This window comes from Penicillium malachiteum (assembly GCF_028827825.1).
Source record: "Penicillium malachiteum strain IBT 17515 chromosome Unknown utg000002l:1.0-8849297.0:1.0-8852440.0, whole genome shotgun sequence".
Classification (NCBI taxonomy): domain Eukaryota; kingdom Fungi; phylum Ascomycota; class Eurotiomycetes; order Eurotiales; family Aspergillaceae; genus Penicillium; species Penicillium malachiteum.
This window is the reverse complement of record NW_026643095.1, coordinates 5,988,462-6,002,425: the sequence shown is the minus strand read 5'-3', so window position 1 is coordinate 6,002,425 and position 13,964 is coordinate 5,988,462. Positions and strand designations below refer to the sequence as shown.

The window sequence follows — 13,964 nt, the reverse complement described above, 5'->3', positions numbered from 1 at the left end:
ACATGTTCCAAATGAAGGGTGTTTTGACAGGATAAATATTATTAAAAATTGAAGTCCACGAGTACGAACGAAAAATAACGAATACGATGTTTAATTAAAGGTTCTGAGCTTGGAACTGTATGATCGATAAATTGTTGAAAGACCTATGTACCCAACAGTATATTCGCAAATGACGACAAAAAAGTCGCACAGAACAAGCATTTCACGTGAATCATTGCCTCTGGCAGGAAGCAATACCAAAAGAATCCTGATATCCATCACATCTATACATGAAACCAATACCAATGCCCGAGTTTATAAAGATGACACCGAAAGACCAAAGAAAAGGGGAAATATTAGATAAAGAAAAAAAGGGGGAATGAGAAAAAAAATATGACAGGAAGAGAAAATCTATGCACGCTTCCCCTGGAAGCCTTCTGCGGGCCAGCCTTGAAGTGTAGCCTTGTCTTCAACATGGTCACCAGACATGACCAGGGTGTGTTCCAGAAGGCATGCATCCTCACCCATAGAAGCACCAGACATCAGACGTGATCCAGCACGCATAATACTCCGGTCTCCGATCTTCAGAGTGTGTAGCTCGAACTCACCACGAGAGTTCACGTGGCAGACCACACTAGCGTCATCGACAGCGACACGGTTGCCAAAGGTAATAAGGTCAGGCTCAGTGAAGAAAACGTTGGGAGTACCGTTGGCGTGGATAGCACAGTCCTTGCCAATGGTGGCACCAAGAAGGCGGTAGTACCAGGAGATGTAGGCAGAGCCAGTGATCATGGGCAGAAGACCAATTCCACCGTAGCAGTCCTTGATAAGAGTCTCGCAAGAGAGCAGGAATTGCCATCGCTGGTTGTAACTGCTCTTGTCCCAATGGAAAGCACCTTCCTTGCGGCGACCCATGACCATCCACTTACAGCAGATGACAATGCCGAAGGCAAGGAATGATTGGAAGAAACTGATAGCTGACAAAAAGGAAGCAAGGACACCATAGAGGACAAATGGACGCCAAGGACCTTCGCCAAAACCAGGCATAGTAGTGTGGGTGAGGACAGCACGAAGAGCCAAGAGGGAGAAGACGACAGTGAGCAGCCAGTAGACAGTAGTGAAAATTACTGACAGGCAGGAGTAGATGACGATTTGCCAGATGCGGAGGACGTAGTAGTTTGCCTCTCCACGGTAGAACGCACGACCAAAGGGCTTGCAGGTGTCCGTCTCAGGGATCTCCTCAGTAGAGTTGTTGGTGTTCTTGGTGACAACCATTGTTGGCTTCTCGTCAGTGAATGTCTTCTCACTTGGGTGCTTCTCGTCATCACTGTAACCGTCTTGGCTGCTGTTGCTGCTTCCAACGACAGTGGGAGCAGTTGAGATAGTGGCCGAGTTGGATGAAGGGAACTGGACGGCATTACCACCCTTGCTGCCAGTCCAGATGGTGTTGGAAGGATAATCACCATTTCGACGGAGCAGAGCACCAGAGCCAATCATAGCCTCGCGACCGATAGTAACACCAGGCAGGGCAACCACACGATCACCGACCATAGTACCGTCACCAATCACAACGCGGTCGCGACCGTAGCCATCGGAAGTGACAATGGTTGATCGAGAACCGAAGACAACATCGTTACCAACCTCAACAAGATCGAAGTCCGGAAGAGCGGGACCAACACTGGGCCAATAGATACGCTTTCCAACCTTTCCACCCAGGAGGCGAATAGCCATGGAGACAAGTTCGTAGTGACGACCAGCGATACGGGTAAGCTCATGGATATCACCATGAGGCAGGATCTCCGCAAGCACGGCACTTCGCACCTTCTGACGAGTGGACATCTTCGAGGCAGGACCAGGCTTGGGCTTGCCGCAGATAAGATCGAGGAGGGTCTTGAAAATCAGGACTGTGATGAAAAGGACGATCGGACCACCAATAGCACGACAAATTCGTGCGGCGATGTGCAGACCAATTCGTCGACCACTAGTGTACCATTCCAGGGTAGCCAAAAACATGTCGTTGGAGTAGGCAGGGAACTGTTTCACCATGGGCACAAGACCACCCATCCAAGTAAGACGAGCAGCAGTCCAAACGATGATACGAATAGGCTCAACAATCAGAAGGACAAAGATCCAGTGAGGCTGAGGGATGCGAGTAGAAAGCAGATCGCGGTTAGACTCATCGGCATCTTGCAGCTCCCAGCTTGAGGAATTAGGACCAATGCAGGTGTTCTCAGGGATATCAGCACCAGGAGCGATAAGTGACTTGGTACCAACACTGGAGTCCTTGCCGATGCGAATACGCTTCAAAAGCATAGAGGTGTTGCGCTCCACAGCAAAGGGACGGCACTGACAGTTGTCCAAGACGACATTATCTCCGATCTCGATCAGGTCGTATTCACCAACCTTCGCAGATCTGGAGATGGTAACATTCTTGCCAATCTTCATACCCATCATACGGTAGAAGAGAACACGAGACCAGTTGAAGTGGTTGAAAATTCCTCGACCACAGACCTGGCTTGCCTTTTGAGACAACCACCAGCGAGTGTGGTATGGACCCCACATGGGATAGATACCTTCCTTGTAACGACCAATGCAAATCCACTTCCAGCCAAGGGCACAGAAGGGAAAGAGGATATGACCAGCAACACGAGCGGCCAACACGGCCAACACAATCAAGACCAAACGACCAATGAGGTCGAATCGGATGGGGAATCGAATCGAACACTCGGCCACAACATAGGCGAAGACAAGCCATTGGAAAGCACGCTTCATAGGGAAGAAGAACGCAATGGGGAACAGGTGGAAGAACATGACAATTGGGTTGGTGCTGCTGTATGTCTTCTCACAGCCAGGCAGCTCAACCTCTCCCTCATCACCCTTGGCAGCCTTGATCTCCACAGCCTCGACAATCTTACTTTCAATTTCACCGACAGTACTGTGGTGGAAGAGAATGTCACCAGCCAGGAAGATACCAAACTCGCGACGCAGTTGAGAGACCAGACGACCGGCACTAAGACTGTCGCCGCCAGCAGCGAAAAAGTCAGTCGAAGAGGAGATATCTTCAATAGTGCAAGACAAGGCACTGGCAAAGGCCTCGCGCACACGACGCTGAGTGGCAGTGAGACTGCCGTCAGAGTTGCGGGCGCGGATGGCTGCCTCGATAGCAGTGTGATCGGGGTTTCCAAATCTATCAAGAGGCATCGAGCAGTTCAGAGGTGTGATGCGACCGGGGATAAGGTAACCATCGAGCTCATGATGAAAATCGCTGGGCTTAACAAGGTCCATGTCAGGATGCTGACCGAACAGAACAGCGTGGGCGAATCCATCGCGCGGGTTGATATGAACGTGGACGGATTCGACACTGTCTTGCCTGGCAAGAGTCGTCTTAATAATCTGATCATCAATGACACAAGCCTTCTTGACGATGGGTGTGCTCAGAGGAGTACCATTGGGAGGGCAACTGGCCTCAAAGTGTCGGTCTGCCAGGGGAGTAGTGGGTGTGAGGGTATCCAGGGTCAGACGTTGAGCGAGCTTGATACGCTGGATCTTGTTATTTGACTTTGGTACACGATCCATGTACACAATGACGGCAGGCCACTTAGGTTGATGAATGATGGGCTGCAGTGCTTCATGCAGCTGACGGAGATCGGGTCTGGTACTTCCGGGAGGAGTGACGATCACAGCACCAACAACTTCCTGAAGAACCTCATCGGGAACAGAGAAGGCTAGTGTCTCTGTGACACGGCCATAGAGAGGGGATTCGGGATCCTTGGCAGCTGCCAAGACAGCATCCTCAACTTCGACGGGAGAAATAATCTCACCACCGCGGTTGATAACCTCCTTGCTGCGACCAGTGATGTATAGATAATTGTCGGCATCAAGGTATCCCAAGTCACCGGTATCAAACCAGCCGGATGCATTGAATGCACTCTTGTCAATTTTACCCTCAGCGGTAAGGTACCCTTCGAAGGCGGGAGATCCCCGGATGGAGATGCGTCCTAGCATTCCACATTTTGCGACAGGTTGACCCTCCTCTGACAAAATAGCCACATCGGGGCCGACAATTCGACCTGATGTTCCATGTCGATCAAGGGCATAGTTCTTTGGTGGCGCAGCAATAGGCATGCATTCTGTCATACCATAACTGGGGAGGATAACACAATGGAACATATCACGTAGCTGCATGGCAAGGGTCGGGGGGAGACCAGCACCCGCATTACAAATAAACTTGATGACACTTTGGGCAACCGCTTCGCGCCGGTGCTCCGCCTCACCGAGGATCATTTGATGCATAGTGGGTGTGGCGTAGTACCATGTCGGGGTCATGTAAGGGCTTTCAACGGCATCCCAGAACATACTGGGATCAAAGGAAGGGCAGCAAATTGTGGCGCCGCCCGCAAGAATAGGGGATAGAATACTGCGAAGGATACCTCCACTGCAAATCATTTATTAGTATATTGCTTCTTTTCGACAGGTAACAAACGAATACGAGGAAAACGATGCAAGGGACTTACACATGGTTTAGGGGCATCATGTTGAGACAGGTATCGGTTTCCGTAAGCTCCACGGACTCGATAGTGGCCATGGTACCCGCAATGAGGTTAAAAATTGTTATAGGGACCAGTTTTTTAGTACCACTGGTACCACTGGTAAAGAGAATGATAGCAATATCGTTGGCGGCGTTAGGCGAGAAACTCGATTTCTCAGTTGTAGTATTGTAAGATGAGACAACTTGTAAAGTCAGATCATCAAGGTCTTCAAGACCAAAGACGGGTCGAGCTCCATCGTTGAGCTTCAACTTGGCAATATCAGCATCCAGTGCAACAACAGCATCGGCTTGCACCTGTCGAATATCCATTTGCAATTGCTCTGGTACAGTGTTGTTGGCCATGGGAACCATGGTATATCTATTAGCAAAGGAGAGGACAGCAAGTGCCATAATCGGACCATTGGGAAGGATAACAGCAATGCGAGGCTTGCCATGTTGGGATGGACCAACAGGAAGCTCAAAGTTCTGTACAAAGGAACGAATGGCACCATGTGTCAGGTTTCGTCCAGAAGTAGCATCAATAAGTCCAGCACGAGGGTCTGTTCCTATGAGCTCAGCAAGACAAGGTGTGGCCTGCTTGACTTGTGTTCGGAGGAATGTAATGGACTCATCCTCCTGGGCCTTGCGCTCTTCAGGAAGGGACTTGTAAATATCTTGAAATGCGAGAATCAGGTCACGGAATTCCCTGACAGGCCAAACACCGGGCTTCGAAGAAAGAAGGGAAGAGAGCTGTTGGGGAGAGTCTGGATGAGATGCTTCCTTGCGGAAGCGTAGAAGCTGTCCCTGTGAGCTATTCGAAAGTTAGGATGGATCATCACTAGATCAGACCAAAAAGGGCATTGGACAAAAGGATAATCCAATGATAAGAGAGGCTGGAGGATTATGAAAAACATAGAAAGGAGAAGCAAGATAGCATCAATGCAACACCATGAGGAGATAAGGGGGCATTGGGATATGAATAAAAAAGCCAATTGGATAAAAAAAAAGGATTCTTGCACGTACGGACTTCCTGGTAAATCTGTCATTGTGGATTTCCAGTCGAGAAGTTATACTCTATTCAAAGACACAACTCGCTTCTTCTCAATCTACTGAATCCCAAATTCAATGGAGGGGTGGGCAATCTTATATGGCCTCGGATATCCTGTCTTGTAACAATGTACTGGTCCACTTATCTACAGATCCACTGGGAGATTGAAAATTACATCACGCACTCCATTGGGATTCCATATTCTCGATTCGGCGGCGAACTGAGTGAAGATCATCCATCATTCCAGCCGTGGCTAAATCTTCAGCTATGGAGACATACCCACTTGGATCCGATGGCCCCAGTAAGCTACATGCAAGCCTCGTCCCGTCTATTATACCAGGGTTGTAAAGTACCAAAAGCTTGGTACCTCCAATGCCTTTGATACAAAGCATACATTACAGACTAAAATGAAGCCCGGACCAATTGAGCATGTGCCGGCTTAATGTTGAAAAACCTTGTTATGGTCTCCTCAGATGAAACCCTGCAGCTGCTTGCTCCATATTGTTTTTTTCTTTACTCAATTTGGTATTAATATATGCATGTTGTCGAGGAGAGACGGCAGAGCTTCCTTGTAATGACTCCATGGCCTATTGAATTCTTTAGCGTGATAATATCTACATCTCAATTGTATCCTCTATTTTAGAAACTTGAATTTCAGCTCCCACAAGTTGACCATGGACTTTGATGTTTTTTTTCTCTGTATCATTTCCATTTGCTAATGTTTGCCATGGCTAGTTTCTCAGGATCGTCAATGATCGGCGGTTAGGGCTGCCGGGCTCGCCCAATTCACGTGGGTCCGCTCCGGTGGGCACATAGTGTCCCACTATTCAGCTTGGGAGCATCTTGGCGTTTCCCCCTTTCTTTTTTGAGGTATAGATTGTATGTATGGTGATTATGCCGGATTCACCTAGCTTACTTGACAATATTTCTGTCACAGGAAATAAGAAATATAACAATTAACCCCACTGAATCTGCGTGCAATCGTCATATCCCTGTCCTCAGGCATGAATATCAAATTCAACTTGAAATTCCCTCAAGTATTATCAAAAGAAAAGAAAAATAGACCAAAAGAAACCCGAAGCTGCCTCATGAGATTGAAATCCGGTACCGGAGTTCAATTGCCTCCGATGGAATTGTGTACATATTGTCAATGCATACTGTAGGTACATGTACCTTGACAACTTCCTAGTCCGGACATTACCAAGATTGGAGAGCTAAGCGATGGGGGGAAGTACTCCAAAATTTTCGTCAATCATCCGTGGACTGACACCAGTTGACCCGGTTCGCGAGTTGCCCGACCTGGTTCAAATTGTTATGTAGAATGAAATTCACACAAAAAAGTAGCTATTCCGGACGATCAGCGAGAAAAAAGCTTGGATTGTTCCAGGCCAAGATCCACAGACCGGCAATTTCCTCCAATAGGAATTGCTACTAGATCCGACTTGTATTTAGATCAAACTGCAGGTCCCACCGATCGACAGGACCCGTCCAAGTTGAGCCAACGAAGAACGAACCCATACGGACTCCTCCGTACATCTTATCAAATCTTGTCCGGGAGAAGGTAAATGTTATCATCCGGCTAAATGATACTCGGAAAATGACCCCTATTGCGTGCTATGGTACGGAGTACCCTATTGCGTATCTCTGTGGGTTGGTGGACCGGCTTAGCCCGGAATTGATATCAGCGATCATTAAAGGGGCAGTTCCCTGTGCAGATCCTTTCAAGTTGAAGAATACCAAGACCTCGTAAATTTTCGTTCTCGTAATCCGGACTCACCGTTCCTCTCATACTAGAATCTTGTATAGTCCATACCACTGAGGTTCAAAATTGATTACCCAGAGAATAACCTTGGAATGGTTCATTATCTGAGCTCTTTTAGCTTGGCAAAACGGTTTTAGTTGTCTTGGAAAAAAGCCAAGCACAACGGCGTCTTGTCCCCTTCCCCGGCTTCTGACATGCTGCATGTTCGACATATATAATGTTGTCTAGACTCTTGGTACTGATTACAAGCATCGGTAACATGTGCAAATGTACAAATGTGCAAGAAATCCTCCATGAATCCTTTCCCCTCCGATACGTCTCATACACCCAGCCTTAGCGGGGTCATCTCAATTGGACGGGAGGGAAAAAATAGAAAAAATAGAAAAAATTCTAATAAAAATAGAAAATAAAATAAAAATATGAAAAATTCATGAAAAAAATACATCATGCAGAAAAAGAAAGGAAGAAAAAAGAAAAGAGATACAAGGGGCCCCGAGAGAGATCCACCCGAAAGCCGATGGTAAGGTTCCGAGTCTAAGGTTCCGATGGCAAACGTGGTTAGAGTCCACGGGTCCTGCAGTCAATAGTATCATCTCAATCGACGACTCGGAAATGTCAAGTTGTAACGGAGAGATCTATTTACTCGGAGACACGTGGGTCAAGGAATGTTTTACTCTTAGCCCCTTAATGATATTCAATCTCAATGGAACTTTTTTTCGTGGAATAGGAAGGTTCTATACAGTTGTCTAAACTGGTTTCATCGGGTTTACCATACTAAGCAGGCTAAGATCGCCATCACGGCAGAGAGCGGAGTCTCTTTGCATCTTATCAGATGTTCCTCAAATTAAGCTAACCGAGTAATTCTCTCAGTCTCCTTTCACTTCTTCAGGTAGATGAGATCAAGGCATTTTTATGGAGTATGACTTCACTCTTCTTGGCTGAGCGGGGGTCAACTCCTGCAAGCTTCGCCACTTTGTGCTTTAAAGTGTGGTCAATTCTTTTCTATTACTTTATATAAACAACCTTGGAAGCTCATCCGCCACCAGGCTCGGGCAAACTAGCGTACTAATGTGCTAACGGCAGAATTGTATTATCGTGATCATCCTGGTGCCGTGAAACGTAAACATCTTACATCAATTGACGTGATACTAGTGCTAATAGATGACGACGTACATGTGCAGGATGCAATATGCAGCCATTGTATTTTCTTTAGAGTCTTCGAATGTTGCTCTTGAGATTAACCATTGGGAATATTAGTCAATTGTGATCAACATTTACTGGCAAATGTTGGTTTCATGTTGAATAAACTCCGCGTCGTTGAAATATCAACGCAATTCAAATACCATATCGCGTGCGTAGTAAATCGGCTCCGAGTCATGAAAATTCCCGGACAATGAAGGAGCACTGTATACAGAATAATCAATGCACTCATCTATGTATCAAGTACTGCGTGCATCGTGACATATGCAATCTCACTGCCTCGTAGGATTTTCATACATTCAAATGCTCTTGAAGCTATGTTTGAGGTCCGTGCTTGCATAGGTGCAGGTACTGCTGAGGTAATTTTGAGTCCGGAACTAGAAGATCCCCTCAAACATTTGAACATGCAACCTTATCTCCAATCCAAAATGTCTAGAACATCCACATAATCGAATGTCTGGATATTCGCTCAAGTGCTTTCACTTCAACTGATTTCTCCAAAATCGCTCCTCAAATTAAAGTTCTCGTATTTTCACATTCAGATCATATAGTCTATTTTATGAGTTCGGTGGCTTTCGGGGCTTCGGGATCCTCATTAAAAACTCACCGAATTTGACATGACTCGGAGCTAGTACATATGCGGTAAAGTGCTCATTGCTGTGGCGTGTGGCGAGCTACACTATTTGCCTACTTAGGCAAGTATCTACTAGTACACAGCCATGCCCCTTCAAAAGATGTACTACAAAGTACTAGTACTATGTACTATCCTGTACTCCAAAGGGGCCCGATCTCATCGGATTGATCATGATGGCAACACGAGCATTTGTACAGTATAAGATAAATACGAAGTATGTAATAAATCAACTTAAACCAGACGATTCATCACATATGCATTTATGATCTCTATGATGTTGAACAAAGCTGATAGTTCCAGAAATAGTTCGGGAAATTATTGACATTCATTGCCTACATGTATTCTCCAATGTTAGCTTCAAGTTGACAGCTAGAATGGAGTATTTAGCAAACTGCACGTTCAAGTTGAACTATAACATGCAATCCCCGCCAGCTGAATCTAGATGTCCACAATTGTACTCCATACTCGGCTACTCTTAACTAGTTGCATATAAACTGCTAGTACCATGTACTCCAGATGGCATCGGCTGTCCCCGCGCACCTGGTTACTGTGATCATGGTACCCCACTATTAGTAGCACGTCAATGGGTTGACAGGTGTACTTCGTATATGTACCAGTACAGGGAGGTACCAAATGTATGGACCTGTATCATCTGTCCAGTCTAAGAGCGCCCGTGCACTAGTAGGCAGACTACTGACAGCTACTATCTACTCTTCTAGCTACATACGTCTAGCATCTATTCTTGCTACCCACCTGGGCACTGCCAGTGCTTCAAAAATCTCAACTTCAAGTTGCGCATTGACACCTGGGGCATATTGGCGTATGCATGCACATGTGTCTAGGCGCCAGCGACTTTTTCAAGCACTTGAGCACTGGCATGACTCGACTAAGTTTCTCTATTCGAATGAATCAAGGCAATCCTTTAAAGTTTAGAGTACATATTACCAATCGCAAGCATTATGCTTATCCAAGAGTTGAGCTTTTCCCGTCCTGCGAGGTGAATCCTGACGCATTATGCAATCACAGTGCAGTAAGCGACATCTGAACGCACGAGTAATTTTAAGTGGCTTAAGGCCTCGGACCTTAGCAAGACGGCTTAGGCTCAAGCTATGCAACTAATCTAGCAAGCGCCTCAGGTGGAGTCTTGGATCTTAGACTTTTTTTTTCCCCCAACTACTTGGGTCTTTTTTTCTTTCGAATGTTGTTCAAGTTTTCTTCTGGTTCTTCTCCGGAGTCCACGGGTACTCCGCAAGTCGCCCTAATTTCTAATAATCGGGCTCACTAATGGGTTCCGTGGATTCCGTGGGTCTCTCTCTCAGTGCCGATCGGCAGGGCTGAATCTACAGTACATTAGTCGGGACTCCGTGGTTTCAGGATCATGGAATACAATCTCGGCTTCGATTTTGTTCGGACCGAATTCTTTGGAATGCTACCTTGTATGTTATTTTCGTTTTTTGCGATATCTCTTGGCTTCGCTGATCAACCGTGGATTTCCCCTCATCTCAAGAATGGTGAGTCCAGAGACAGTTTTGAGTACATTGTGAATGACCCACAAGACAACCCAGACCCAAGGCGGAATCTAACCGACCGAACCCGACTTCGGGTTCCACCGTGGAGAGCGAAGAAGGTTTGGAGGTGTTTCTGCGAAATATGGCACCGGGGAGTACAAAGTTGACAAGAAACACTGGGTTGAACTCCAGGTCAATTCTTTGATTTATGTCTTCATATTTGGGGTAACTTGTCTTGTGATTGAGATAGTATCATCTCAATTCCATGGTTCTTGAAGATTTCTCTATCAAATTGTGATACATACGAATACAGGATAAGAGTAAGAGCGCAGATTTTGCTCAGCCCGGTGGATCTTAGCGGAATCTATCACCGTGCGGCGATTTGCCCCCCCTATCTAGAAGCACTATGCAATCCACTCCTCAGGCTATTGAAACTATTCAACCAAAAAAAAGAAAAGAAAACTTTTTCTTCCTGCCCAGCTTCATATGCGGTGTATGGCTTATTCCAGAGATTTTTCCAATATTCACATATGTGAAACGCACAACCCTTGATTGGCTGCTCACAATATTCCTGCTGTCTAAAGGATTGAAGCCAAGAGAAGATGTAATTTTACCTTGAAGAACCCTCCGAGCTACGTCCACGTAAGCTAGTTCTTGCAGGAGCTAGTGCGGATATAATCTCAAATCAATTGATATTTTGTGTATTCTGAAAGAGAGGAAAGTTACTCCGTTCAACTTCTCCGTACAGCGTATGAAGTAGAGTAGCAGGTCTGAACATACAACTCCACTTGCCTAGGTGGGCACCGAGAGTTTCGTATAGTGGCACGTTTCGGGCTCGATATACCTAAACGTTGCTAAACGATAACCTCCCGGGAAGTGAAGAATTCACACCTCCCGCTCATACATCCCGCACCGTCGATCATATGTATTTTCCCTCTTGAGATGATAAGATTGTATTTTTTTTGTATGAAAATACAATTTATCAAGGGATCTGAGCGTATGTGCTTTCACTATTCTGGATATAGACCGTTGTTGGTTGTAACCTTGGAAATCATCCTGGGCGCCGTCGGGAAGCCGAGACAAAGTTGAAGTTAAAGACTTAGAAAGTTTTTCAAGTCTCACGTCGTCTTGGCCCCGAATTTCTCGACCTCAGCACCTGGGGACTCAGTAGGTACCTGACGGTACGGAGTATCGGACGTTCTGTTAGAGCCGTCAGCAGGAAATACAGAGTACATATTTTGTGATCAATAAACTGTGCATGGTGAACAGCTGCACCCCTGATATGCAGGGGCTATGCTATTGGTTGTGGCGCTCTATGCATCAACTCCTTTGAGAGGCCCAACATTCCGTATAGCCTCACTGATTCAGGATTTGTGATTTGTGATTCATATCCTCCGATTTTCCTCTTTTTTTCCGATCCGCATTTGGCAGCATAAGTCGATCAATTGATACTTACATTATCTATGCTGCCTTATTATGGAGCATTGTGCCACCTAGGACTTCGTTCTTTTTTCTCGTCTGACTAGTTTGTTCAGGATCTTGTCTAAACTCATCTTGCTCATCATGTCTTATTGTTTGACCAACTATCGGATCGTTCGGGGGAAATATTGGAGAAATTTCAGTAACTTCTTGAGAAAAAGCAAATAAAATTCAAATGCGAGGTACTATTTGCCCCTGGTTGGCCCAGTTCGCAATCTCCTATCCTATGCTGTAGACTATGCAGCTGAAGCCACAGAATTTGCATTTGTTTATTCTAATGATCGCCCGCGGGACGTCGATCTACGGAAAACGGCACCCGGGCGAGTGATGGACGCATCGAGAGCCCCTTGGCTTAGAACTATCCGATATCTGTCTTTATACTAAGTGATAGTGGAAGTTTTGACCTCGTTCTCGTTCAATCTGAATTCAAGTTTGCGACGTCATAGTGTCGGAAACTTAATCGAAACATTGATGTTAATGGATCTTGGAAGTCGCCAACTGTACGACAGAGCAGTTGTTGAGTGCTGGAACCAAATTTTAGAATTCGATAGAGCGATTGATACTCACGAAGATGAATTATTGAAACTTGAACCTATGTATTTCAACCTCAGGGGATAATTAATCTGATTTTGCGGCACTCAAATCATTCATTGAGCCATGCTCGAGCACTGATGCCAACTGGCACATCGGCAAATGAGCCGCGCGCTGAAATAGTATCCAACGACTCCGTAGTCCATATTTGAATTGAATTTCTAAGGTTCATCAGCAGTAGACAAAATTTGAGTCAATTGATTTCTAGATAGTATGTAAAATTTGAATATCGACCAGGATGTATACTATTGAACTTCCAAGGTTCAAGTTATGTTGAGGTTCAATTTTGTTGCCCAGCTTGAACTTGAAGTTCGGATGAACTTGAAATATATATACCAGACAAATATAGACCAACCCTGGAACCTTCGAATTGCCAGTGATTCGACTTCAAGTTTGGATAAATAACTTGCATGTGAACACTCCAACTTCAATCAATGTTGAACTTCAAGTTGACATCAAGTCCATCTAAATCATGATGGATTCAATGACACTGGCACCCGGGCAGCACTTGAGTGCACATCAATGCCAGTTTCAAGTTCCTTTAACTTGAAATTCAGACTCGGACTTGAACTTGAAGTTCAAGTTTTTATGTAGAACTTCCAAGGTTGAATTGAAATTTAACATTAATTGGAGCCTTTAAACTTCAAATGTTGAAGTTGTTTCAACATCATCATCCCTAAAATCTGCCTAGGTGGAGCTTTAACATTTGAAACTTTCAGCCACTGAATGGATACCTACCTAGCACTTGAGGAGTTCATTCCAAGGTTGAGGCGTGTCAGCTCCGAGTCCAGATGTCAGAACATTCAAATACGGAGCACACACCAGCCATTGCCAGCGTGTCTATTCAATGTTGAAGGGACATCTGGACCACTGGCAGTCCGAGTGACCCGTGGACGGCACTGCTTCGATGTATACATTGATATGACTGGCATGGACATGTGCACATGTGATTTTCACTTTACATATACACACACTCAAGTGCTGGCATGCTACAAGGAACTTCAAATGCCACTGGCAGTATTGCACATGTGAACTTGAAGTGGGCCTTGATGCTAGCTCGATCATACATATTCACATGGATCCAGATGGATGTCCATATCTCTTCGCAACCTTTGAATGTTGGAAGGTTGGGTATGCCATCAATTGATATCAATATTGACTCAGAGTCTTTTTCTAATGTCCACAGAAAAACCAATATTTCAAATTCTATTTTAATTCGTCATTCAAAGCCCAGA

At 45.5% G+C, this 13,964-nt stretch overlaps 1 protein-coding gene across 1 annotated transcript; it reads right to left on the bottom strand.

The window, feature by feature from the left end:
• Nucleotides 1–390: 390 nt before the first annotated feature.
• On the bottom strand, nt 391–5,553 carry N7483_005206 (non-ribosomal peptide synthetase; the record flags this gene model as incomplete). Its single annotated transcript, XM_057088643.1, has 3 exons — nt 391–4,414; nt 4,494–5,318; nt 5,531–5,553. The coding sequence occupies 3 exons, from the start codon at nt 5,551–5,553 to the stop codon at nt 391–393; spliced, it is 4,872 nt and encodes a 1,623-aa protein (XP_056948472.1).
• Nucleotides 5,554–13,964: the final 8,411 nt, after the last annotated feature.